The sequence below is a fragment of the Panthera tigris genome, chromosome A2, assembly GCF_018350195.1.
Source record: "Panthera tigris isolate Pti1 chromosome A2, P.tigris_Pti1_mat1.1, whole genome shotgun sequence".
NCBI lineage: Eukaryota > Metazoa > Chordata > Mammalia > Carnivora > Felidae > Panthera > Panthera tigris.
Window position 1 is genome coordinate 125,514,469 of NC_056661.1, and position 26,899 is coordinate 125,541,367.

The window sequence follows — 26,899 nt, forward strand, 5'->3', positions numbered from 1 at the left end:
TTTCTACATCTTTACTTTGTCGAACATAGCCCCGAGTATAATTTTTATTCAGTATGAGTTGAAAGTCTTTTCATAAGAATGTTTATAGTGTAATTTTTGTAGCGTGTTGAATGTTTTTGGTGCATAGTCCAGACACTTGAACAGTGAAAGAATTTCATTTTGACTTCACTCTCTGGATATTTTGGAAATTATCCAACAGGATTAGTTACAACTGAAGTTTTAAATAAAGTGAAAATGGTGATAAAAAAAATGTGAGTTCTTTTTCTCGTTTCTTTGGTTTCCCTAGGAACTCAATAATGAAATAAATTTGCAGCAGACAGTAATCTATCAAGCCAGCCAGGCTCTTAACTGCTGTGTTGATGAAGATCACGGAAAAGGGTCACTAGAAGAAGCGGAAGCAGAAAGACTTCTCCTCATTGCTAGTACGTGTGATACACCTGAAACCATTCCAACAGAATTCCAAATCAGGACTTATTTTGTCCAGGATAGTTAGAAATCTCTATTTTAAAGAAAGGGCTTTTTCTGTTTTAGTTGATCTGTGTTTCTGTTTGTTTGTTTCTTATAACATTTGTGAATACTCTACATGTAAAATAAAATGTAGTTTGCATGAAAGGTGAAAGGAATTGGAATGCAGTTGAAGAAATGCAGTTTTGAAGTATGCGAAAAATGAATATATGAATGTCTCTCTCTCTCTCTCTCTCTCTCTCTCTCTCTCTCTCTCTCTCTCTCTCTCTCTCTCGTCTCTGCACCTGGCTATCTACATGTAGCTAAAAAAGTCTGTGAACTTTGTTGTGTATGTGTAGTGGCAGATGACAGGGCATGTTAGGGTGGAGAGATTATACCATACAAGAAAACTGGCTGCAAGTTCAAGCATTAAATTATAAAGATTTGGTAAACGGATGAGCAGTCAAGGTTTTACCCAACCACCTACCACCTGCTTGTACAAAGAAGTACTGATCTTGTCTTTGATCTTACGTACATTTGCCACCTCAGTGCATTTTCTTGAATCGGTCTCATTTAGAGACAGATGCAGTTTTAATATTTGTGACCTTGCATATTTTTACATAGCTGAGAAGAGAACACTTTTGATTGATGAGTTGAATAAACTGAAGAACGAAGGGCCCCAGAGGAAGAACAAGGCTGGTCCCATATCCCCAAGTGAATTTGTCGCATCCAAGGGATCAGTTACTTTGTCAGAAATCCGCTTGCCTCTAAAAGCAGATTTTGTCTGTGGTACAGTTCAGAAACCAGGTATGGTGATTTTTATTTTCACCGCTTCTAGATCCTATGTTAAATTATGAACTTACCTAGGCAGGAATGATGCAAATGTGAGCAAGTAGAGCATGCAAAAGAATGTGCAGTTGTATCTTGGGCCTTTAGTTCTTTGATGGAAGATCTGTGCGTAAAAATAACCAAGGGAAAATTTCATATGTGGTTGCTGATCCACATGGTGACAGACATGGCTCTAACTGAAAGCAGGGCTGGTTAAACATAGCTTCGAGCATGAAGTATTTCCGAAGATGAGATGATCTTGACACGGCAGATCACTCAACTTTCATTATTTAATTTGTGGAAAGTATGGGGACATCTGAGAGAACCTATTTAACTTATTCTTTTCTGTTTCAAACCCATCCCCCAAATCTTGAATGATTGGTTGTAGAGGTGAAGATCACCACCACAGTGAGGATGGTTCTATTGAAATTGTATCGCCTTTGTCACTGTAGATTGAATAAGTATAAACATGTATTCTACGAAAAATCATAGCAACGTGGGTAAAGGAGAGTATGGCACCAGGATCTGAAAACAGGGCAGGGTAATTATAGCAAGCTGAATAAAGTTTCATTAAATTTTGGTGAAGTTATTTTAAGATTCCTTTAAATTTTCATTTGCATGGACCTTTCTCTGAGGGAAAGGAGGGCTAGACATAGGTGAGAAGTGAATTTGAGGTACAGGGAAAAGAAAGAATGGAGATCTTTAAAAGTTGAAGCATCATTGTAGGGAGGAGGTGACTTAGGTTCTGATTATTGCTGTTGTCTGATTTGGATGTGGTGTGGAAGAAATCTATTGGTAACATAGTATGTACCTTGAATATGTGGGTATTCAATGACAGATAGTGAAGGAACAGTTTATGTTTTTATTAGAATTTATCTCTAAGTAACTTTCACAGAAATGTAGTATTTTATTTTTGAAATAATAAACCCTAATTTTCTTTTTGAGGAATATACTGTCAGCTAAAGAATTAGTCAATAGGTAAAATACGAAGTCAGCAGAATTGAGGGATTATGGACTGGCATTATTTCAGTTCCCATAAATAATAGGAAGAGATCTTGCCTGATGTTTATTGATGATGATTATGACTGCTTATATGTCTTACTTAGCTTTTTGTGTCTAGAAAGTTGATTTTAGTAATTTTTACATACATTATATAAATTAGTCACAGTATTACTTTATTCCTTTGGTTTTCCAGAATGCTGATTAGCTAAATCTGATTTTGCTTGTGCTTATTATGTAATGTGATTACCTTTTGCAGATGCAGCAAATTACTATTTCTTAATTATACTAAAAGCAGGAGCTGAAAATATGGTAGCCACACCATTAGCATGTACTTCAAATTCTCTTAATGGTGATGCTCTGACATTCCCTACTACGTTTACTCTGTAAGTAGATTATGCTTTTGCTGGTTCAAACACATTTTCTTTTAATGGAGTTAGTACAGATGGAATGTATAGTCTTTGAAATACAGTATGTTCATTCTCATGTGGACAAATAACTGTTTCAATTTGTTGGTTTAAATCTTTTACATGTTTCTGATATTTCTTTCCATTGTGTAGCACATTTCGTCCATGTGAATATATGTATTTAATGTTTTGACATATACATAAAACATAAATACATGCATAATATTATATATTATATAAATTAATACATACAGGGGCACCTGGGTGGCTCAGTCAGCTGAGCATCTGACTTGAGCACAGGTCATGATCTCACAGTTCACGAGTTCGGGCCCCATGCTGGGCTCTATGCAGACAGCTTGAATCTTAGAGCCTGCTTTGGATTCCGTGTCTCCCTCCCTCTGCCCCTCCTCCACTCACTCTCTCTCTCTCTCTCTCTCTCTCTCTCTCTCTCAAAAATAAAAAAGTAAATATAAACATATGTATAAGATCTAGACCTTAATATTTTATTTATGTGCTTTAAATCTTATAATGTACTTAATATTCCAACTCGGTGAAAAGATGTATTTAGTGTCACAAATTAATTTTGAAAATACAGAGTCAAAATCCAGCTAGAAAAAAATTGTTTATTAAAGACGTTGAATTGTAAAATACTGAAGAAAATATTTGACTTGTATTATAGTAAAAGTAGACTTTTCTTACCAATTTTTATGTTCTTTAATGGTTTGTAACTACTTCCTGTAGTTAAAAACACTGAATTCCTTTACTCTCAGAATCATGTAACAACATTAGTGGCATCATTTTTAATGGCATAAGTGTGTGTTTTCCTTACAGTTTTATTTAACGATTTATCTTCCCAGGCAAGATGTGTCCAATGACTTTGAAATAAATATTGAAGTTTACAGCTTGGTAAGCAGTGAAAGCTTTGTAAAATAACCAATATTATGTTATTCTTAGACATATTAGATCTTAAACTAATTATGCTTTGGGTTTGTGTGTAGGTACAAAAGAAAGAACTCTCAGGCCCTGATAAGAAGAAAAAGGCACACAAGTCCAAGGTGAGAAGGAAAAACCCAGGAAAAGGATCATCATCAGAGATAATACATATATCAGTTTTTAATTTCTCTACATTTATTTGACAACCAGCTTTTATAACCTGTTTAAATGTTTCTCAAGCCTTTCCTCTGAGCTCTTGCCTCACCAAGTTCTCGGTTCACCAGTACTTGTGCAGGCATAAGCCGTGAGAACTTGTAGGGTGGTATTTAGCCTTCCCAGTCTTTGGTCTTTAGTGCTTTTTCTAACATCACTTAGAAGAATTTTACTTTAGCTCCAGCGAAAACAGGAATGACAGTATGGAGAAAGCCTTAATAGAGGACTCAAGTATAAATGTATTCACATTTAAGAATTATTTTCTATGTGGGAGTATCTCAAGGTTGGTTAGTTTTAAGCTCTGAATCATAATGTTTAGCAGTAAATACACTGTTACCTTTTCTTCTAGGCTATTACTCCAAAGCGACTTCTCACATCTATAACCACAGTAAGTAAATCTTAAAAAATTTAGCTCCCTTGAGAAATTTTCATTTTACCCACACGATTGTAAATTGGTTAACCATTTCTAAACTCTTAGCACTGTGGAAATCTTTAAAATATACTGGGGAGAAACATCTGATTATTTAAAGAGGAAAAAATAATATTTTCTGAAATGTAGCTTTTGCAGTATTAGAGAGTTTACTGTTTAATATCTAAATCTTTGTATCGAATAAAGGAAATAACTTGTGTTTCTTCTTTACACCACTTTTGTTTTAGAAGAGCAGCCTTCATTCTTCAGGTGAGTGGATCTTGAACTATTTCCAACACTAGAGTCAGTAAATGAGCTAAGCAACCACACACGTGCTTTATGCACACAGGCGTCCTGATGAGCGTGCACCTTAGTCTCCTTTGAATAATATTTTCGGTGTGGTTTCTGGTAACACATAAGATTGCTGGGCAGAATAGCATGCTGTCAGATGTCACCATGGGCCGCCAGGCATCACGTTATATAGGCTCTAGCAGGCAGTACCATTTGATAGCAAGTCACCTGGCCATAGCTGCAGCCAGTGGCATCACTCTTCACCCCAACTTCTGTTGTTCTGTAGATTGGTTTTGTGCTTTCCACACTGTGGACTTGACCTCATTTAACTTTGCTGATCATGACTGGCGTTGTATCGTGTCAGAAAAGCATCTTTCTAGTTCCCAGGAAGTTGTGAAAGGCATTCTCTAGAATGGCTTTAGGCCTGAGTTTTCCAAAGGGGATTAGGATGGAGCTGGTTTTAGTCCTTCCTTTGGGCTTCTGGTCTCTTCTTGGCAAAAGAGGGTAACTAAGAAAAACTGCAGATATAGTCTCTGCTGCTAATTATATCATCCTAGACTAGAGCAATGAAGTCTTTTCACATCTCTTTTAGGAAAATTGCTTTTTTTGTTGTTGTTTTCGTTTGTAGGAAAATTGTTTTATGTGCACATTTTTAAGTTCTGTGTCTTAAACATACAGCCATCCCAAAGGAATGATAAGGAATGTCTATACTGCCTCACCTAAGTTAATGTAAAGTACTTAACAGTTTTTTTTCATTTTTTAAAAATGGAGGAAAATGGCAGTTTTCTCTGTGGTGACTTAATTTAATTCTTTTGGGGAGAGGTGAAGAATTGTTACTTATACTTGCAAAAATCACTCTGGACTCACCTTCATTTCCTTTCTCTCCAGTCATGGCCAGTCCAGGTGGTCTCCATGCTGTGCGTACCAGCAACTTTGCCCTTGTTGGGTCTTACATACTGTCATTATCTTCAGTAGGAAACACTAAATTTGCTCTGGACAAGGTAATCCAAATGTATTTATTTATTTACTTTTAGACAAATTAGGTCAGTAGAAATGCCCCAACACTTTCAAGTATTTTAAACCTACATTCTTGATGTTGGAAGTATTTCTCTCTCATCTCTTAGTAGTTAAATCTTCAAAGTAGTGTCTAGTGATTTATTCTAAATGTTACTTCTGACCACACAAGTATGTATTACTTCTTGCATGTTAAGCTTACAGTTTTAATCATAATAACTTGCCCATTTGAACCAGTATTTTGAAATGAATACTATTTTATAGATTTAGTTTTGACAAGATAGGGAAAGATAGGTTAATTTCTTAGAAAAGTACTCATGAATCTAAGGGATTTCTTTCCCATACTTTCCTCCCCAAATTAAAAGCTTCATCATTCAGATCTGCATCTGTCGCTATTGAGTGCTTTTTCACCATAAGGTGATATGACTAAACTTTTAAAATAGCCAACAAGACCATTTTATTTATTTATTTTTAAAAAAATTTTTTTTAACGTTTTATTTATTTTTGAGACAGAGAGAGACAGAACATGAACGGGGGAGGGGCAGAGAGAGAGAGGGAGACACAGAATCCGAAGCAGGCTCCAGGCTCTGAGCCATCAGCCCAGAGCCTGACGCGGGGCTCGAACTCACGGACTGCGAGATCGTGACCTGAGCTGAAGTCGGCCGCTTAACCAACTGAGCCACCCAGGCGCCCCAACAAGACCATTTTAAAGAGTGGGAGAACTAGTGGCAAACTTTGGTCTTTGGGTATAATACAGAGGTATTTTTAAATATTTTAAGAGATTTTCCTAGTCAGAATATGGAAGTGAGGAAATATAAAAATTAGGAGGCCTGGTTCCTCATGTTGGCCCTGCTAGTAATTTCCTTTTTAACATGGAGCAAAGTCAACTCATTTCTCCAGGATCTTGTTTTCCCAGCGGAGAATATTAGGTTAGATTAAAACAATCCAACTTTAAAATTCTATGAAACATTTTTCTTTTAGTTGATAGACATAAAACAGACTACCTTTGAAATTTTGATTGTTGTTAATGCATATGTATTTTATCTTAACATGTCAACTTTTAAAACTTTATATAACTTTTTATTTAGTAATTCAGGTAGTTTAACAAATTGAGTGATCTTGGGTCTTTTATTTTGTGTGTTTTAGATAAATTATGATGTAAAAGAGCGAGAGCTACTGGGCTATATGTTCCAGGAAAAGGTTGCCATATTTTCTTTGCTTGAAACTAATGAGCTTAAAAAATCAATCCTTAATTTTTGGCTCAAATGTATTCATTTCACTAACCACTCTCATGTATTCTTGGTTATTTTAAATAATTAAGGACACGATGTACATTATTCTTTCTTTAGATTCTTGCAGATGGGTGTCTTTTTCTTTACTCTCATAATTCTTTAAAGCTCTCTTTGACAGTCCTCTTATTTTTTTCATGCATGTTTGGTACTTGGTCTTTTCTTCTATATTCTTTTTTTATGTTACAATTCTTTAAGATTCCATAGTCACTTCAACTTTGATTTTATGTGTACTAAAATACCAAATTAATAACTAAAACTAAAATGTATTCAGTATTGTTGACCTCCCCTATATTGAAAGAGCTACTGTTGATGTTTATAAAAGTGGTCTCAATTGGCTAATAGGATTATTGCTATGTAGATGATGCTTTGTTCAGTGACTTTGAAATTACATTGTGTTTAACACTAAAATTGTACTAAGTATAATCATATGTTTTACAGTTTTTTTTAGGATTTTTAATTTCCTTGCAAATATCAATTGCAGACATTCTGTGGGTATATAGAAATTTACAAAGTGCCAATTTCTACACGTGTAAGAGATTTTGTTAATCTTTAAAATGAAAGAGATTTCAATGAGGTATGTTAAATATAGACTGGTCTTGAGAAATGTTTTGGGTGCCATTTTAATTCAAAATATCACCCTTACAAATAAAAAAAAATGCCGATATTTTCATTCTTTTAATATCTTTGAAATTATGTCTTAAATAGCCAACCACATGATTGGGCACAAAATCAAATCACTCAATTTGGTTGTGTCTAATACTCTAAAATCTCTTTCTGAATCAAATACAATCACATGCTTTTGTGAGTGGCAGGGGGAAGCAAATATTTGTTCCAATAGTTTATAGTTGATGTAGGAGAATATTTAAAATAGTAAAGTTTAGATGTTCTTTAAATTGGTGAGAAAAATGGAAGACCTTTTATACTCCTATAATAATCCTATTTAATTGACTTTGAGAAAATAGACAAGTGACCCATATCCAATCAGATACCAGCGATATAAAGTGAGTGTTTGCTTATTTTATTGGTGCCGTGACAACAGCAGTCATAAAGGTTATCTCTTAGGTCACCTTCAGAATGGAATTCCTGTTGAGGTTATCCCAGACTGTTTGCTCTGTAGATTTAGGAGACCACTGATAGCAATTGCCTTCTTATTTGAGGTTAAGTATGGCATCCTGGAATTTAAATTACGAATCTCCATGAGTCACAGGCTCTCAAGTCTTTTCTTTGAATAGAGAATCCGAAATAGTCATAGATTTTATTACACTTTCATGGATAAAGAGAAAAGGACATCCCACAGCTCATCTTTTGACTTAAAGAAACCTCATAGGTATTTACACCCTACTGGAAATAGAGATGGCAATTTACATAGTGGTGGGGCAAACAAATGTGAAGTAAGACAACCAGTTAGCATTGTAGAATTTCAAGGTTATAGGAGGAGTGATTAGGTGTGTTCTGCTGTACCCAAAGCTATCCTAGTCCTGGTGTCTGCCCATTGGGCCAGTATAATTATTAACAGTACCCCTTTCTCTCAGAGATCTCCTACTTTATGAAAAATTACAGCCACCCTGGTTGTAAGTTACATTTTATAGCTCTTAACAATGATCTTTGAAGTGAGCATATCTTCAAAGACCCCTTTGTTAAGCAGAAAACCGAATAGGATCATACATTTTCACAGGTTTCTACATTCCACAGGGGGTAGGAATATTGACCCTTTTGTGAATATTCTCAATTCACTCATCAGGACAAGCTTCTGACCAAGAATATTGTCAACTTTTCATAGCTGTAGAGAAAGGGTGAACATTTTCTTCTCATTTTTCGGAGATTCTTTTTACCGGCAGCATTCTCTGGGTTCAACGTGAGATTCTATTAATTAGCACTGAGAGCCTGAGGAACTTATAACGGACAATACGGAAGAGAAAAAAATGAGGGAATTTATAACAAAAAGGATCATGAGGTACCTTATGTTTTGATTCTACATTTTGGATGCCTTTTAGATTCAAAAAGTTAGAGGTTTATCTCATGGAATTAGTCTGTTGAAATCTGTCCTTTTTGGCTAAGAATTCTCCCATTACTTTATCTTTATTGTGTTGGAGGACTGAATTGTTGGAAACTAACCTTACACTCAAAAGACGCTTTTTACACTCAAAAGTAGCTTCTCTCAGGATTTTCTGATACCCTAGGACACATTTGCTAACAGGTGCACAAAATAAATCAAAACAAAGCACAGGTTCCCACACACACAGGTCAGAGCCATGGCGGCTTGATGCTGAGATACTGAGTGTGGTCCCCAGGAAAGAACTGGTGCCACTCTTGCTGTTTAGGGGTGCATGCTGCCTCCATCACAGCCACCTGCAAAACAAATGCTGAATGCTCTTTTTGCTTTTTGCCTTTTTTCATAAAAGCGAACATCCTCTTTAGATTTCTTTCAGTTAGCAAAAAACAGGTACTAACGTAGGTCTTTTGTACAAGTGAAGCGGGCAGACTTTTCAAAAGCCAGGGGTTACCTGTGTGCTACATTTTCTCCTTTTTTCTTTTTTCTTTTCTTTTCTTTTCTTTTCTTTTCTTTTCTTTTCTTCTCTTCTCTTCTCTTCTCTTCTCTTCTCTTCTCTTCTCTTCTCCCTTCCTTCCTCCTTAATAGGAAAACTCTGGGTACTTACTTGGCCAAACAGTATTCTTTTAGCAAACATTTGTCAAATGCCTGAATAGAATGCGGCAGTGGGCTATGGGAACCAACATGGAAAAGACATGATAGTTGACCTCAAGGATCTGCTGTGCAAAGTATGGGGCTATGGGTTAGGGCACAGAAGAGAACACATGCGGGGGAATTTCAGAGCCTGGAAGACAAACTTCATACTTTGAAAAGAACAGGATCTGCGTGGCCTAGAGTAGTTCTCATATTCACAAGTGGGGAGAAAGGATTCAGCATCATATTGTCTGTATCCATTCATCTGTTGATGGATGTTTAGGTTGTGTGCACCTCTTGGCTGTTGCGGAGAATGCTGCAGTGAACATGGGGGTGTACGCATCCCTTGAGAATCTGTTTTTATTTTTATTTATTTATTCATTTTTTTTCTAATTCTCTCGCTATTTTTTAAAAATATGATTTATTGTCAAATTGGTTTCTTATTCTTTTAGATAAATACCTGTTTGATTATGTGATAGTTCTATTTTTAATTTTCTTTGGAGAAACCTCTGAAAAGCTTTCAATATTGATAAAGTCTGATTTATGTATTTTGGTATTGCTATTGTTACTCATGCTTTGGTGTCATATCTGAGAATCTATTGCCAAATCCATGATCATGAAGATTTACTCCTATGTTTTCTTCTAAGAGTTTTATGGTTTTAGCTGTTATATTTAAGTCATTGAGCCATTTTAGGTAATGGTATATGATAATTTTGGTATATGATATGAGGTAGGGAACCAACTTCACTCTTGGATGTAGATACCCAGTTTCCCAGCACCATTTGTTTACAAGACTGCTCTTTCCTCATTGAAAGGTTTTGGTACCCCTGTTGAAAATCAATTGGCCATAGCTGTATGGGTTTATTTCTCGACTCTCAATTCTGTTCCTTTGGTCTATATCTTCCTTATACCCTTACCACACTGTTTTTTGATTAGTGTAGCTTTGATTCTTTTTTTTAACGTTTATTTATTTTTGAGACAGAGAGAGACAGAGCATGAACGGGGGAGGGTCAGAGAGAGAGGGAGACACAGAATCTGAAACAGGATCCAGGCTCTGAGCAGTCAGCACAGAGCCTGACGCGGGGCTCGAGCTCACGGACCGCGAGATCGTGACCTGAGCCGAAGTCGGACGCTTAACCAACTGAGCCACCCAGGCGCCCCTTGATTACTGTAGCTTTGGATTAAATTTTGAAGTTGGGAAGTATGATTCCTCCAATTTTGTTCTTCCTTTTCAAGATTGTTTTGGTTATTAATAATTAATAATTACAATTCCATATGAATTTGAGGATCAGCTTTTCCATTTCTGAAGCTCACTATTCTTTATTGCTGAGTAATAATGTATTATATTAACTTACCAGTCGAGTATATTCTGTTGATGGAGAATGGGTAAGCACATGTATTCTCTTCTTAAATCTGTGTTTTCTTTATTGCATTAACTTGGGACTTAGGGTTCTGTTTTTATCAAACTCTACCTTGAATGAATTTATTCTTCAAAAGCATTTGTTGCTAAGGAACCAGTGGCCTTTTGGCCACCTCTTTTATATTCCAATTTTAGAAAATACTGTGCTTTCAAGGCATAATATTCTTTATTCATGATTTATACATGTTTTATCAAGAAAAAAATCACAGTGAAACTGTTTTGCAAATAATTTACCCTCTGTCTTCACAGGTACCCTTTTTATGTCCCTTGGAAGGTCATATTTATTTAAAAATAAAATGTCAAGTGAATTCAAGTGTTGAAGAAAGAGGTTTTCTAGTAAGTAACATCACTTACTCTGTTTTCCTTTTTTTCATGTTGTGAAGTATAGACTTGGTTTCGCATAGGAATGAAAACCCATGTGATTAAGTGATAAATTGGTTCAGTAAAGATCTGTTGCATGTCTGCTATATGCCAGTCACTGTGCTGGAATTGGAATCTAATAGGCCATGAGAAATAATCTTCCCTGAGAAACTTTTAGTGTAGCAGGGGGAAGTACAAGTAAACTGCCAAGTGCAATACAGCACTGTAAGAAGTGGGAGCTTGGTGTGCATGGGGGTCATTGATGGGACAGCAGGTCTGAAGTATGGGTACAGGGCCTTAAGGAAACCACTGGAAGAAGTAACTGGTAAGTTGCCGAGTAAGTTAGACAAGGAGAAAGAGGAGGAAGAAGTGCTCCAGGTAAGGGGAAGAGCATGTACGATGGCCTGGAGGGCCCTTCCCTCTCTCACCAGGACCGAAAAGGATGACACAGACAGCAGCAGGTATTTCAGCCGGCGCTTAGGGTGTGAGTGTCTATGGGCAGGAGGGACAGTAAGGAGAGCGATTGCGGACAGTGTGGTTAGGGGAGATGGGGCCAGGTGTTAAAGGGCCTCTGAAAGAATTTGGACTTTATCTCGAAGCCAATGAGGTTCACTGGCAGGATTTTAAGCAGAGGAATAACATCAAATTTGAGGTTTAGAAAAGCCATTTGCCTGACATGTGGGAAGGAGGTTGGAGACTGGCAACCCTGAAGAAGACTAGTGAGGAGACTCCAAGAGAGGTGATAGGGCCTGGCAGTGAGGTGCACCAGGAGAGATGAAGCAGGAGGAAGGGCAGACCCAGTGGTTTGGCTGTGTGACGTAGGGTGTGGAAAGCAGAAGCAAGGATGTCACCTTCATCCCTGCCTTGTACAACTCGTTGGTGACAGTGATGCCACTAAGATCAGGGATCTTGGGGGAGGAGCAAGTGTGCATGTTTGGGTAGAAAGTGTTTTTTGCCCCCCAAATTTTATTGTGGAAAATTGCAGATATACAGCAATGTTGATAGAATTTTACAACAAGCACCCATATATCCACCATCTAGATTGTGCCCTTAACATGTTTTACTCTCCTTGCTTTATCATGTATCTACTACCTAGCCATCCTTCCAGCTATCCTTCTGGCCACTGCTGAAAATATATTTGGGGGGGAAGAATTTTAAAGTATACTGTAGACATTAACATGTTCCTCCAGATATTAAGTGTACATCCCTGAGTTTTGACACATGCATACATCTCTGTAACCCAAATTTCTATTAAGATGCAGAATATTGTCCTAGAAAGTTCCTTCCTACCAGTCAGTCCCCACCCCAGGTGGGAAGGTGGGATGAATTAAGTTTCCAACAATTTGAATTTTAGGTACCTCCAAAGATCGGGGTTTGAAGCTCAAGAGAGGAATTTTGGTTGAGCGATAGTGATTGAAGTGCAGGGAAGTTGAGCAAAGCAGAACAGGGAGGAACACTCACATTTAAAGCACAGATCCAGGAAGAGAAGCTCGCAAAGGAGCCTAGTGGGGGAGGTGGTATGTCATGGTTGCTGAGGAAGAGAGAATCTGAAAGAGGGAGTGGTCAAGTTAGCTCAGGACCTAGCAGAGACCATGGGACTCTTTTACAAGGCAGAGCACAAACCTAGATTGCAGACGGTTATGAACAGGGTGGGAGGGGAGGAATGAAAGCATCTGCAGCTCTTTGAAACAACGTTTGGCTGCAAAGGGCAAAGAGAGTGTGGTGCCTGCAGAGCTGTGTAGGGTGAGAGAAGAGTTTGATTGGCATTTAAATAAGATCAAAGAGACTCGAGAATCTTTACATTCGAGTGGGTGGCTTCTAATAGGGCAGAGGGGTTGAAGGTGCAATGGGGAACCTGCATTAGGGTTATGGAGTATTACATGGAACGAGGTCATGAGAGTGAGCAGAAATAAGACCCAAGCCACAGTTCACGGTTTGAGCTTATTCAGAAGTACAGCTGATCCTTGAACAACACTTGCATGGGTCCGTTTATACTTGGATTTTTTTCAATAAATACATACAGTACTGTGAATGTATATTTTCTCTTCCTTGATGATTTTCTTAACCTTTTCTTTTCTCTAACTTGCTTTTTTGTAAGCTTACAGTGTATAATACATGTAACATGCAAAATGTATGTGAATTGACTGCTTATGTTATCAGTATGGCTTCTGGTCAAGAGTAGGCTATTAGTAGTCACTTCTGGTGGGGGGTAGGGTGTCAGGTTATATGTGGATTTTTGGTGGCCCTAACCTCTGGGTTGCTCAAGGGTCCACTATACTTTTTCCATTATCAGAGGAGAAAAGTACGTGTGTAGAATATACAGAAGATTGTGGGTATCGTGCACGAAGTAGAGAAAATCTGATCGCTTTGGGTTTGTGAAGCAAGAATTTGAATGATACAAAGGATATCACAAAATCAGTTTGCAATTGCTATCCGAGGGTGCAGAAAGCTCTGTGGCCAACGTAACTGTAAATCAGTCTGCTTTAGCTTTTTGATGTAAATCCAGTAGGTGGCACTAGATATTCTTGGAAAAGTATTTTTATAAATTTCTGACTTGAAGGCAATGTTTACCTACTGACTTTTTCTTTTAGTGTAAATATTTTCATATTTTACTGTAGCATACCTTTAGCAACTGACAGACTCTGTTATGGCAGCTAGTTCATTTGCATATAATGTCAGACTTATTTAATTTTTGAGCTCACCTCTCAGCTAGTTTAGTGTTAGGTCTCTTCAGGTTTACTCTGTCTTAGATCCTATAGCCCATTCTTACTACATCCATGCTTACAGATATGTGGTAAGAAATTGCTCAGAACTCCCTAAAATAAAGTCTGCCAAACGTGCCTTTTAACTACCTCTACCCTTTATAAGATAAAGGTAGTAACTTAAAGTTGCTTGGTTCAGTTTTCCTTCCTGATATGTCAGAACAGCTAGAAGCAAGGTGACTACAAACCAAAGAAACTTACTAAGTGATTCTGAAATGGTGCTAATCTGGCTCTGCCTTGACTGAGGAGCAGCAAGAGAGGAAGTTCTGGATTAGCTACAAGTTTCCAGTTCTGCTTTGTGATTATGTACCGTCATTTGATTTCCTTGGCCTGAACTTTCCTCAACTATAAAAATGAAAATGCTGTCCTCTTTTTATTCTTCTCTGATAATAGTAGGGTATAGTAACAATGTGTTACTCTTACCCATAAAATTTTTCCATGTCTATTACCTTTATGATGTAAAAGGTGAACATTAACGTAAGAGGGAGCTGGTGAGTCATTTATACTAATTTTGTGTTTAAGATTAAAAGAACAGCATTCCTGTCTTTTTCCCCTGGATGGTTTTGAGCCAGTATTGCCTAGAAAAAGCATGCCTTGGGAGGAAAGCGGATAAATTGGGGAGGAGGAAACTAAGGTGGGGTAAGAGGATATATGGTTAGAGTAAACTAATTAATTTGGGCTAATTAATTAAGCTAACAGACTTCATTCTGTCATGGAAACATTTCTTCATACAAAGTAACTTTCCTCCATGGTCAGAGCTTGTTTTCCTAACTCAAGCCAACTTTTGGTAAATTCACACAAATCAGTGAACGAGAAGAGCATATGTCCACTATCCTAGGGTTGGTATGAGGCTTAGTTGATCCCTGTGAAGGTAGAAGAGCCATATGCATTCTGAAGTCAAACACCAATATGCTTTTGGATTATCTATGTTAGCTAGGGTCAGCAGAGTGTGGCTCACTGCTTGTTTTTATAGTTTTATTGGAACATGGGCTCATTTGTTTACATATTATCTAGGACTACTTTTGCACTACCCTAGCAGAATTGAACAGTTGTGACAGAGCCCTTATAGCCCACAGAGTCTAACATCTTTACTCTCTGGTCCTTTACAGAAAAAGTTTGCCAATCTCTGATCTTTAGAATTGTTACATTTTACCCTGCCTTGTGCTTTAAAAAATAGTAGTTCCTAAAGAAATTTTTTTTTCTTTTAAATCAAAAGTAAAGACTTTTAATTAGGGCTTATTAGGACTACAATGAAAAAATGGTGAGGTCTTGGGGGGCGGTGGGCAGCGAGGGAGCGGCTTTCACTTACACTGTTTAAATAGAAGTACTTTCATGGAAAAGAGCCAGATGTTGTTGCCTGCTTCAGAGTCCTGACCTTAACCAACATGGCTGCTTCACTCCCTTTAGAATGTAGCTTGCATCTCTAAGGCTTGCGCTCGTCCAAGACATGAGCTGGCCAGCTGCCTGACTACAGGGAGATGCTATGTCAGATGTGCTTGATGGCTGTAAACGTGGGTCTCTGATGTTTATCACAGTAATCCATCAGCATGTATAATTACTAGATGACTCCTTTCTAATCCTGTTTTGTTCTGAATGAATATTAAATGCCTGTCTTTTATATTAAGATGGGTCTAACTTAATAAGCTATCAATAGTTTTGTCAACATATAAGGCAGGGTATTCTACTCTACAATACTCAGAGCACTTTTCTCTTATTTAAGGAGCATTTGGTTTGGGACACTAGGCTTTAAAAATGTCTAAATTAGAGGTATTAATTTGGGGTTAATGTTTAGAAGTTCTTCAACGTGCTTATTGATGATATTGAAAATCTGGGTCAATTTCTGGATATGAGCAATCAGTGATTTTCATTACTAAGGTAGAAGATGGTAAAAATAATGTAAGTAGATTTTGAAGTATGAAATATGTCAACACATTGAAGTTTAGCGTATAGATTTATCATTTAATTGATTCTCAAGTTTCTCAAGTTAGTGTTTCATTGACTTTTCAGACCATATTTGAAGATGTTAGTGGTTTTGGTGCCTGGCATCGAAGATGGTGTGTTCTTTCAGGAAATTGTATCTCTTATTGGACTTATCCAGATGATGAGAAACGGAAGGTAATATTAATAGTCCTGGTTAGTGGTGAAAGCTCTGACTTTCAAGTAGTTTTTCATACAGAAGTTCCCTCAGGTCTCCACACCCACCCAGATTCCCCTTTGAGTACACTGACTAAGCCATTAAAAATGTTCTTGTTGTGAGACCTGTTTTTGTGTGTGTTAGTATTTGTGTAAAAGTTTTATGTCTTTTCCATTACCTGTGATTTGGCCACTCTTAAAATACCTTAAGGTACATATTTGTCTTTTCTTTCAGAACGTTTCATACCATTTTTTAAATAACATTTTTAGTTAGAAATATATTAAATTCAATTTTGTTTTTATTAATAGTTGACTTACCTAAATCTGGGATAAAACAGTAATGGAAAATCACCACAGGAGTATAGTGATTTTAATTTTGTTTCTGAAATTTGATAATAGGATTTTATGTGATAAATTGAGTCTCATTTTTAAAGAATTTAATGTTATTGCCAAAGTATTATTATTTATTATCCCCAAACTGGAAAATGGAAATAAATAATTACAAAGTAATGTGTGTTTCTAATTGTTGAAGCTGGTTAATGGGAGTTTATTATACTATGGCTTTAATTTTGCATCTGTGTGAAGTATTCCATAATAAAGAGTTTATTTTTTAAGTTGGCTAAAAGCTCCAGTTGACAGTTTTGGCTTCTACTTTTATGTCCAGCAAGAAACAATAACATGTGTTTCTCTAAACCTATTATAATTAAATTTTAACTTTTAAATGAATGGCTTTTTAATTTTGAGTTTGTACCAACTTAAATACTGCTTAATGCTCATTGATGTAAATGATCTTATTTTCTATTAAAGAATCCCATAGGAAGGATAAATCTGGCCAATTGTACAAGCCATCAAATAGAACCAGCCAACAGAGAATTTTGTGCAAGACGCAACACTTTTGAATTAATTACTGTCCGACCACAGAGAGAAGATGACCGAGAGACTCTTGTTAGCCAATGCAGGGACACTCTCTGTGTCACCAAGTATGTATTAAGCTATAAGTATAAATATTTCTGTCCAGTAAGCAATTGATTGCCCACTATGTCATTACCATTTTAAGAAATACCAGAGATGGTCCTAGTCTTTGAAGAGAGTACAGTCTTAATGAGGAAAGAAAATACACACACATCAGTAAGGGAACAATCTAATAACCAAATTAATATAGTTAAGAAAAGCATGACACTCAGTCTGTATCTTAGATAATCAAGTTTTCCATTGTACTCATAGTGTAGCCACAGCAGTTAGCTAATGTACTTTGGGTTAAGATTGAAGATTTTGTATACAATTGAGAAGGCAAGTATTATTTAAAGAGTCTTTACATGTCCCTTCCTTTCCATTCCAAAATGCTCTCAACGAACTCAAGTGACTTACAAAAACAATCTCATGCTACTCTGCAAATTTCTGGTTGGAGATTAATAGAATAAACTATCGGGAATGAGGGCCAGCAAAGTAAAGTAACTTGCCATGGTAATAGTTGGTAATAAGACACTGAGTCAGGATGTAAGCCTAGGTTTCCACAGAGCAGCGACAGAGACTAATGAGTAAACACACTTAGCACAGTCTCAAGTGCATGGAATGAGCTCAACAAATGGTCATTATTAGTAAATGTTGTGTTCTATTTGTTGACTAATAGATGATCAGCTCACTACTTATCCAATTTCTAGCACCAGTGGGGAGAAATTACAAAGATGCAGAATGAATACAGTATAAAAACCTTCTAACAACTGCTGTTCCTAGAAGAATGATCTGGTTTGTGAGTTAGGGAATTCTCCCTTCCCTCACCCTCACCTGCCTCATCAACTGGTTATTCAATCTGTGGCTAAATATGGGTGCAAAGAAGAGATTCCTGATAGGGACAGAGAGGTCAGGATAGACAGAGTCTTAGAATCTTTAAATGATTTATTGTAAATACCATGTTCTACTAACACAGTACTAACACAAAAATAATAGGAGACCGTACAAAATCGTATTACCTGTAGAGCCAGGTGAGGGTCCACAAGCTGGTGATTCCAGCTCTTGGGGATCCCATGTCTGAGGAATTTGGGAGGCTCCTTAGATAAAGACCTGTGGTGCCTTAGCTCTTGATAGGAAGTGGCCCACACTCAGTGGGTATCCTGTACTACCAAATTGCCCAGGCCAGACCACCTGTACAAGATGGTTACCATCTTTCAGTGTGGAAACTCCATCATTAACCAAATGTGATCAGTGTGAATTTTGATTCAGTTAACCAGTCTATGGGGATAGTTTTCCTTTACTGCAATTGAAGAAGCACCTCAGTTTGGGGCTTTTGATTAGTATCTGTTAAAAGACGGTAAAGAGTAACTCATTTTACTGGTTTGCTTAGGCTTTCTTCCACCCTTAGCAAGAGTATAGGGAGGAATGGAATGGAGGAAAAGATCCTGACCTTTTGTTTGTTTCCTGTAGGAACTGGTTGTCTGCAGATACCAAGGAAGAGAGGGATCTCTGGATGCAAAAACTCAATCAAGTTCTTGTTGATATTCGCCTCTGGCAACCTGATGCTTGCTACAAACCTATCGGGAAGCCTTAAGCTGTGGGAAGTTTCTAGGCCATTTAGAGTTTTTTTTTGAGCTATGTCATAAATGTACCTTGAAAGCATCAGATTTGCTGATTGCATTTTATGCTTTAATTACAAGAGGGTATGTGCCAATATTCACTACATATTATGCAGTATTTATATCTTTTGTATGTAAAATTTCAACTGATTTCTCTTCTGTCATTCATAAATGATTGGAAGAAAATTCATTATAGTCAGTTTTGCTAAATCTTAATTTAAAAAAGCCTCATTTTCCTAGAAACCTAATTATTCAGTTATTCATGACAAAATATTTTTTTAAATGTAAGGAATTGTGAGTTGTCTTGGAGCTGTGGGTCTCAAAGTAGAAAGGTCTTCCGGGGGCTGGAGACAAACCTCCGACTTGCTCATCTTTTCTCTAGCCTTGGTACTTCTTTCTAAAGTTTGTGATCGTTTACTGATCATGAGATATCTTGTTAGTAGAGTACTGAGAAAACTTCCAAGGGACTTTACAGAAACATTTTTAGTAATGGAGGCAAGAACTTTTTAAATAGCAAATGTACATTCGTTTAAAGCTTGAGGCTGCCTTTAAACAGGAGATGTGGACATAGGGGATATTGTGGGAGATTTGGGGGTTAAATATTTTCTATAGAAGAGTTAATAATCACATGGTTTACATTTACTCAGTTTCTATAGATGCTGTGTGGTGCACATTTTCATAGAGTACAGGCTTTTAAAAATAATTATTTTTGCTATATAGCTAAGACTCCACTTGGCATATCAGTTCTTTCTGCTCCTGTAACAAGAATAAATGTAAATTGAAGAATCTTTGTATAAAGAAAGTAAACTTTACCAAGCTGCTATGGACTAATACTTTGCCTGCCAAAGTTCTTGTCTTTTTTTTTTTCCCTGTCCAAGCAGGACAGTGTCTAGAAGCACATTGTGAAATCTTTTGAAAAACTATTGAGTCATGCATTACCTTTGAAAGCCCAGTTCTTTATTTTATGATAAAGTATTGTAAAGCATGGTCACATCTTTTAAATATACTTTGAATTTCTTCTCTGAATTGTTAAAGTTATTGACGATCTCATTTATAAACACTAAATTCCGTCACCTCCTGTCATTTAATTTGTATTCATTCAATGTGTTTTTGTTATGTGTATTATAAAAATATATTTTATGATCTCTTACCCGAATAAATGCTTGCAGAGGACTTAAGGAATCAGTTGTTTACAAAATACTATGTAAATGTGCGGTATAGCTGTTGTGTCCCTAGTCTGTGGGACCTTTTTGGTATGTGTGGAGAGGGGAGTTGTACTGATAGTGTCATATTCATCTTTTTACCTCCAGCCCTGTGCTCCACTTATTATGTGTCTTTAGGGTCTTTGTTGAATGAGTAGGTGGATGAAGAATTCGTTTCTGGGGCATTTCAACAGAATATGGTACTTAGATGTGCATTCGAGGAGGTGCTTAGCAGAAGAGTACTTAGCAGAAACTGAGCGGATAAGTGACATCCCCAGCCAAAACAGGGAACAGTTTTGATGGGATTGATGAGAGGACCCCTTTTATTTATTTATAGACTTGTACTTATTTTTGCTTTTTGATTGATTGATTGATAACTCCAATATAGTCAACATACAGTGTTATATTAGTTTTTGTACAATATAGTGATTCAGTAGTTCTCTACATTACTCAGTGCTCATCATGACTCTTAATCCCTTTCACCTTTGTCACCCATGCCCCACCCACCTCCCCTCTGGTAACCAGGTTGTACTTCCCTTTGAAGAGGCATTACCTACCATGGCACGACATTCAAAAGGCAACAAAGAAGTTAAGTGAAAAGCCTGCCTTCTCCCCTTTGTCACAACCACTTTTACCAGTTCTTGTGTGTCTCCCTAGACTGATTCCAGCCATAATATACAGGCATATTTATATTCCTTTAATCATTAAAAATATTCCATACATGCTGTTTGCTGTAAATTGAAGGGGAAAAAAAAAGCACAACAGTGTCCCTTTTCAGTCATTCCTTCCCATTTATGTAAAGTTTAGTTTTAGAAGAAATTTATGATGATTGTGGACTATCAAGTTAGAAATACCAGGTAAAAAGGAAAACTACTCCTCCGTCATCTGCCTGCAGGGGACTATGGAAACCATTAGAGTGGATAAGATCATCCAGGGAGTATGATATGGAAAGAAAAGCAAGAACAAAAGGAACGTGTTCTTTAGGGACAAAGAGAAAAGGGAGTGGCTCATGATTGCCTTCCATGAAAAACATAGAAGAGTGATGACTGGGGAGACCAAAGAAGAATCTTAAGATTCTGACCACAAGATCACAGAGCAGGGTAAAGAAAACGTGAGCTGAAATTTGGAGCAGTTAATTCAATAAAATGATTTCAATAAAAAAATCAAGTTACAACAAAAGCCATAGAGGAAGAGAGTGACAGATTTGATCAGATAAAAAATTTCCTGCTTGAAAAATGTCTATAAATAAAGTTAAAACGCAAGCATCAGAGAAGGAGAAAACATTTACAACATACTTAATAATCAAAAAGTTACTGTGTAAAATTTAATCTAAAGAGCTCCATTGCCTAGCTATCACTGAGCACTTACTATGTACCAGGTGATATTCTTGGTGTTTTGCATGGATTATCTCTTATAATCTTAACCTGACCTTAGGAAAAATAAGGCGTTGTATGAGGAAACTAAAGCTCAGATAACTTCGGTAATGAATAAACAGGAAAATTCCATTTTAAATGGGTATAACTGGCTCATTGGCCCTCAAATTGGTGAAACTATAGTCAGTGTTGCTGAGAAACAGACTCTTGGTGAGAATAGGAACTGATAAACCAGCCTTCCTGGATGGCATCTTGGCTACCTACTGTAATCTCTGCTAACACAGGATCAGACTCGTGTGCATCAGAGATCTTATCCAAATAAAGCTTTGCTCATAATTTCAAGGACACAAACAGTCAAGGTCCTCATGAAGCAGGGAGAAGTCTGCATCACCCTGTGTGCCTCCCAGGTCTTTCAACCCCACATTGGACACTCTCTTTGGTCCAGGGTAATAGGTAAGATCTCACGTGAGGTCTGTGGAACAGCCCACACAGAGACTTTAGGTGAGGAAATACTGCCATTTTATATGCCATGTATTTATATACTTAGCGTATGTGCCTTTTATCAGGAGTCTTGCCTCACAGATCCATAAATTCTAAGTTTATTTACCATAAGCTATCCTTAATCAGCCGCATCCTTCTAAGTGCATTCCACAGATAAGAGATGTAACAAACATCATTAGTCTATTATCCTGGAGCTCCAGTTTCCAGCACATTTACAAGAATTTAGATGTGTCACCTGACTTCTTTTCCTGGAACCAAAGGCCAATTGCTTTAATTCCTTCCTCTCCACTCTCCTCAGATGAACTTGTGGGTGAGGAAAGATACACATAAAAGGGTGATCATTACAACAGTGTTTTAAAGGGAAAAAATTGAGGGACACCTGGGTGGCTCAGTCTCTTAAGCATCTGACTCTTGATTTTTGCTGAGGTCATGATCTGAAAGTTCATGGGATTGAGCCCTGCGTTGGGCTCTGCAATGATGGAACTTGATTGGGATTCCCTCTCTCCCTCTTTCTCTGCTCCTCCCCCACTTGCATCTCTCTCTCTCTCTCTCTCTCTCTCTCTCACACACACACACACAAATAAATAACATTTAAAAAATAAGGGGAAAAAATTGAAATAACCTGAAAGTCCATCAACAGGGACAAAAACGAGAAAGAATCTACAAGCCCACCAATAGGAAATTATGGTGCATTCTTTCTACAAAACACCACGCAGTATTCAAGAAAAGAAGCAAACCTAGTATGTATACATATACATATATGTGTATATATTTGGAAAAAAATTCCAGAACAACCTATGGGAAAAAGACATATGCCATGCAACATGACACTATGTAACATGTATGCATGTACATACCTAGATGCAAATGTGGAAGGAACCACACCACAATTTATATGGGAAAGGGCAGTGGGCAGAGGCTGGGAACAGTGTTGGGCGGAGGAATGCTCTGACTTTTGACTCTAGAGTATTTGGTATGCTTATGATGAGAGTATTTTCATATTGCTCATGCACCTGAGTACTTTAGAAATTGAAATCAGAAAGGAACATCCAGTGCCTGGAAGACTGAGTAGAGACCACAGGTTATTGGGTCGGGAAGGGAAAGGCACAATTGGGATAATAGTTTGCTGAGGCAATGTTGAAGGACAGATAGTTTCGATGGAGAACTGAGTATGTCACTACACTGGTCGGGAAGAGCAGAGGGGTGGGAGGACCTGAGGATAGTGGTCAAAAGGAGTGTAAGAGATGAGGGAGGATGAGTGTGTGGAGAGGATGAAGGGTAATCAGACCCAGATGATAGGTGGAGTCCAGACCCCCTCCCAGGAGTCAGCATCTATTTAGGGAATTTGTAAGTGTTGAAGAAATGGGGCGCCCAAACTGCACAGTCATGCAGGACTAGGTGCCGTGTGTAGGGCTTTCTCCTCGTTCACGACATATACTGGCCAGTGGGATATGTGGAGGCCCAACAACTGTCACTTGTGACAACTGCACAGGGGTTTCAAATAGGGAGCCAGAGCATGGCCAACCACAGCTGACGCAGAGACCCTGTGAAGACATTTGGGGCAGCAATCTCTGAGCTCTAAGAGAGTTCATACCGTAAAGAGTCTAAACCTGAAGAGACTATATACGCCCCTCCCATTTTCAAGCTGACCTCTAAAATTTTTCATTAGAACTTTACAAAGTTGCAGAGGATGTAATTTCCATCACATTAGAAACACTACCACTTCAGATTAAAATTTTCACATTAGTTTTTAAAACCAAATCCAATAGAATCTAAATGCAAGTACAATTTTATCCCTTCCTCCATCGTCAATTTAAAAATTCATGAATAGGATATTTTTGGAAATTTTATAGTGTTCTTTTTGCTTCTGTTCTTTCACATAATTTTATACTAATGTAATTGATATTTTTATGCTTGAGCAAAACGTGTATATAAAATGAAATGGAATTTTAAAAATGTTCCATGACCATAAGATTTTAAATGTTAAAAGGTTGTTTTGAACTGAATTATCATTACATTCATTATCAGTTAACAAATGATCAAAGCTAAAGTAGACATTTGAAAAATTTTAAACATAAAGAGCAAAACTTTGTAGGAAATATGTTCCTTAATGAAATGGATGGGCTTTCCATCAGCCGGCTTATGGATCTATGGATAAACATCAATTCTTTTTGGAATGAGACGTGGTTCAGCACTGATTCTATTTCTTTTTTTCATTTTTATAGAAAACCTAATTAGATAAAAAAGAAAGCTTTGTTATTGCAAAGTCACTCAATTCTCAGGACTCTGAAGTGATCTATCAAAAATTATTTTTAATGATACACTCAATTATTTTTAACTGATAGAGCAGGCAGAATATATACTGTGCTACCATAGAAAATGAACAATAGCAACAAAATTCAGTGGATGGAACTGTATAGAAGTTTTTCTTTCATATGAAAATCTAGAAAGGGTGTCAGTCTGGGTAGAGAGGTGGTTCTGAACTTGCAGGACATCCAGGGACCAAAGACCTTACACCTAGTGTAGCCTAGGATGTGGCCCTTGTCCTCATAGTCAAAACTAGCCCCCCCTGCATCACTTCCATAATCCAGCTTTCAGGAAAGGAGAGAGAGGGGAGCTCATCTCTGGTCATTTTAAGATCAAGACACAGAACCGGCACGCATCACTTCTCACACCCCGCCTGCAAGAACTTAATCACATAGCCATCCATACCTTGTTGCTAGGAAAGGTAGTCTTTAGTTGAGTGAGCCCCAAACCCTGCTGGGATGCACGAGCGTCTATTACAAAATGCCCAAAGGGGCATTCAGGGATGACCAGCAGGCCTTACCACTGCTCGAATTCCTTCACTTTTGTTGAAAACAAAGGCATGAAAGCTACCCATCCTGCAAAAGGATTTGTTATCTGCCTCCAGAGTCCAGGAAACCATTATTTGAATTGTCATTTTCTTTTAGTGTTGGGAGATTTTTACATCCCAGGAAAGTGACTGTAGAGAGAAGCATAGTGTGTTTCCTTTGCAAAGCAGGGGAAAGCAATTGGGAACAGGGGTGAGGGTAGACGAGACAGCTTAGAGGAAGGTGCCTCCCTAAGGGAGGAGTTGCCTCCCTGAAGCAGTTTTGCCTCACTGAAGAGGAAGATGGCGGAACAGTTCCCCTGGAATTATTCAAGGGCACGGCCTCTGAGAAGTCTTCCTGCTGAAACTTTCTACTTTTCATGTGTTTTAAGCATGTTCGTAGGTGCTCATTGAAGCATTTTTACTATGGTTGCTTTAAAATTCTCATTTGGTAATTCCAACATCTGTGTGATTTCGGTATTGGCATCTATTGATTGTCTTTTTTCATTCAGTTTGAGATTTTTCCTGGTTCTTGATTTTTTTTTAAGGTTAGTTTTATTTATTTATTTTTTTTATTTAAAAAATTTTTTTAATGTTTATTCATTTTTGAAAGAGAGAGACAGAGCACAAGCAGGGGTGGGGCGGAGGGAGGGTTGGGGAACGCAGAATCTGAAGCAGGCTCCAGGCTCTGAGCTGTCAGCACAGAGCCCGATGCAGGGCTCGAACTTACGCATCATGAGATCATGACCTGAGCCCAAGTCGGATGCTCAACCGACTGAGCCACCCAGGCGCCCCAAGGTTAGTTTTATTTTTTAAAATATTTTATTTGTTTTTGAGAGAGAGAACGAACGTGAGTGGGGGAGGGGCGGAGGGGGACAGAGGATCCAAAGCAGGCTCTGTGCTGATAGCAGACAGCCCAATGTGGGGCTGGTAATCAAGAACTGTGAGATCATGACCTGAGCCGAAGTCAGACACTTAACTGAGCCACCCGGGTATCCTGATATAAGTGATTTTTAAAATTGTACCATGTATGTTTGGGGTGTTATATTATGAGACTCTGGATCACATTTAAATCTTCTGTGTTAGCAGACCTCCTCTGACACCATGGGGTAGTGAAAGTGCAGTTCCCCACTCAGCCTCAGTTGGCAAGAGGGGAGGGGAGGGGCTCCTTGTCAGTGCTGGTGGGGGGTGGGGTGCTGGCCCCTGCTAGGCTTCGCTGCATCACTTTGGCTGGGATGGAGGGTACCTGTTACTGTCCCTCAAATGATCAATACTGACACCCAGAAAGGGAGGGGAAAGCCTTGTTACAACTGGATGGTGGTAAGAGGTTCTGCTTCCCCTTGGCTTCTTTAGACTCTGGCAGGGAGGGAGAGGGACGCCTCATTACCACTGGGTGGAAGTGGAAGCCTAGGCTCCCCACGTGGAGTCTCCTGACACAGTAAGGGTGCTTCCTTACAGCTAGTGGAGGGTAGAAGTCCAGGCTCCCCACTCTGCCTTTCCTGGCATGGGTGGTAGTGGGGCCATGTTTTCTTCTGTGGTATTTAGCTAGAGTAGGATGGTTATTGTCCAAAAGTTTGCTTTCTAAGTTGCCACTTTTCTGCTCCTTTGTCTAAAGACAGCTGGCTTTCCTTTGCTGCCATTGGCATTTCTAGGTTGCTTCTCTAGCATTCAGTCCAGAATATATCACATAAAAAGAAAGTGCAGAGAATTTACCATCATGTTGTTCCTTGGGTCTCAAGGTCTCTAGATAGGTTTCCTTTTTCTTTCCACCTTTTAGAGCCTTCTGATGTTTGTTTTATATAATGCCTTGGGCTTTGGCTGTGCATAAAGGAGGAATAGGGAGAAATACATCTACTACATCCTGGTTCCACTGATTGAGTTTTAACAGTCTGTAATTTCCAGAGTTCTCGAGCACATCTTGTGGGGCTTAATTATGTTAATTTAAATGATCCTCTCTATTATGGAATAAATTTTTTTTCTTTAATCAATTCTATCAAGAAATGTCCCAAAGCTGATGAGCTCTTTTTAATTACTTAGGCAATTTTGGTAGATTCTAGTGAGGTTGAATATCTTTCCATGTGTTTATTGGCTCTATGTATTGCTTCATTTGTGAATTTCATGTTTGTGTCTTTTGTTTATTTTTCAATTGTCCATATTAACTGATTTATAAGATTATATGTTAGGGATATTAATGCTTGGGTATATGTGGTTAGATCTACAAGCAACTCCTTTATT

General features: G+C 37.9%; 1 protein-coding gene across 5 annotated transcripts in view; it reads left to right on the plus strand.

Annotated features, from left to right (window-relative positions):
* The window catches only part of ANLN (anillin actin binding protein), a 47,275-nt gene extending 27,491 nt beyond the window's left edge, over positions 1-19,784 (plus strand). For 4 of the 5 annotated variants that reach the window (XM_042969972.1, XM_042969966.1, XM_042969983.1 and 1 more), the window contains exons 13-25: positions 287-422; positions 1,069-1,251; positions 2,531-2,657; positions 3,536-3,584; positions 3,677-3,733; positions 4,174-4,212; positions 4,482-4,503; positions 5,413-5,525; positions 6,685-6,738; positions 11,183-11,269; positions 16,063-16,170; positions 16,996-17,168; positions 18,610-19,784. In XM_042969972.1, coding sequence (XP_042825906.1) covers positions 287-422; positions 1,069-1,251; positions 2,531-2,657; positions 3,536-3,584; positions 3,677-3,733; positions 4,174-4,212; positions 4,482-4,503; positions 5,413-5,525; positions 6,685-6,738; positions 11,183-11,269; positions 16,063-16,170; positions 16,996-17,168; positions 18,610-18,733 — 1,272 coding nt within the window. In that variant the 3' untranslated portion in view covers positions 18,734-19,784. The remainder of the gene's footprint in view (positions 1-286; positions 423-1,068; positions 1,252-2,530; positions 2,658-3,535; positions 3,585-3,676; positions 3,734-4,173; positions 4,213-4,481; positions 4,504-5,412; positions 5,526-6,684; positions 6,739-11,182; positions 11,270-16,062; positions 16,171-16,995; positions 17,169-18,609) is intronic. The other variant, XM_007078573.3, reaches the window with a different exon arrangement.
* Positions 19,785-26,899: the final 7,115 nt, after the last annotated feature.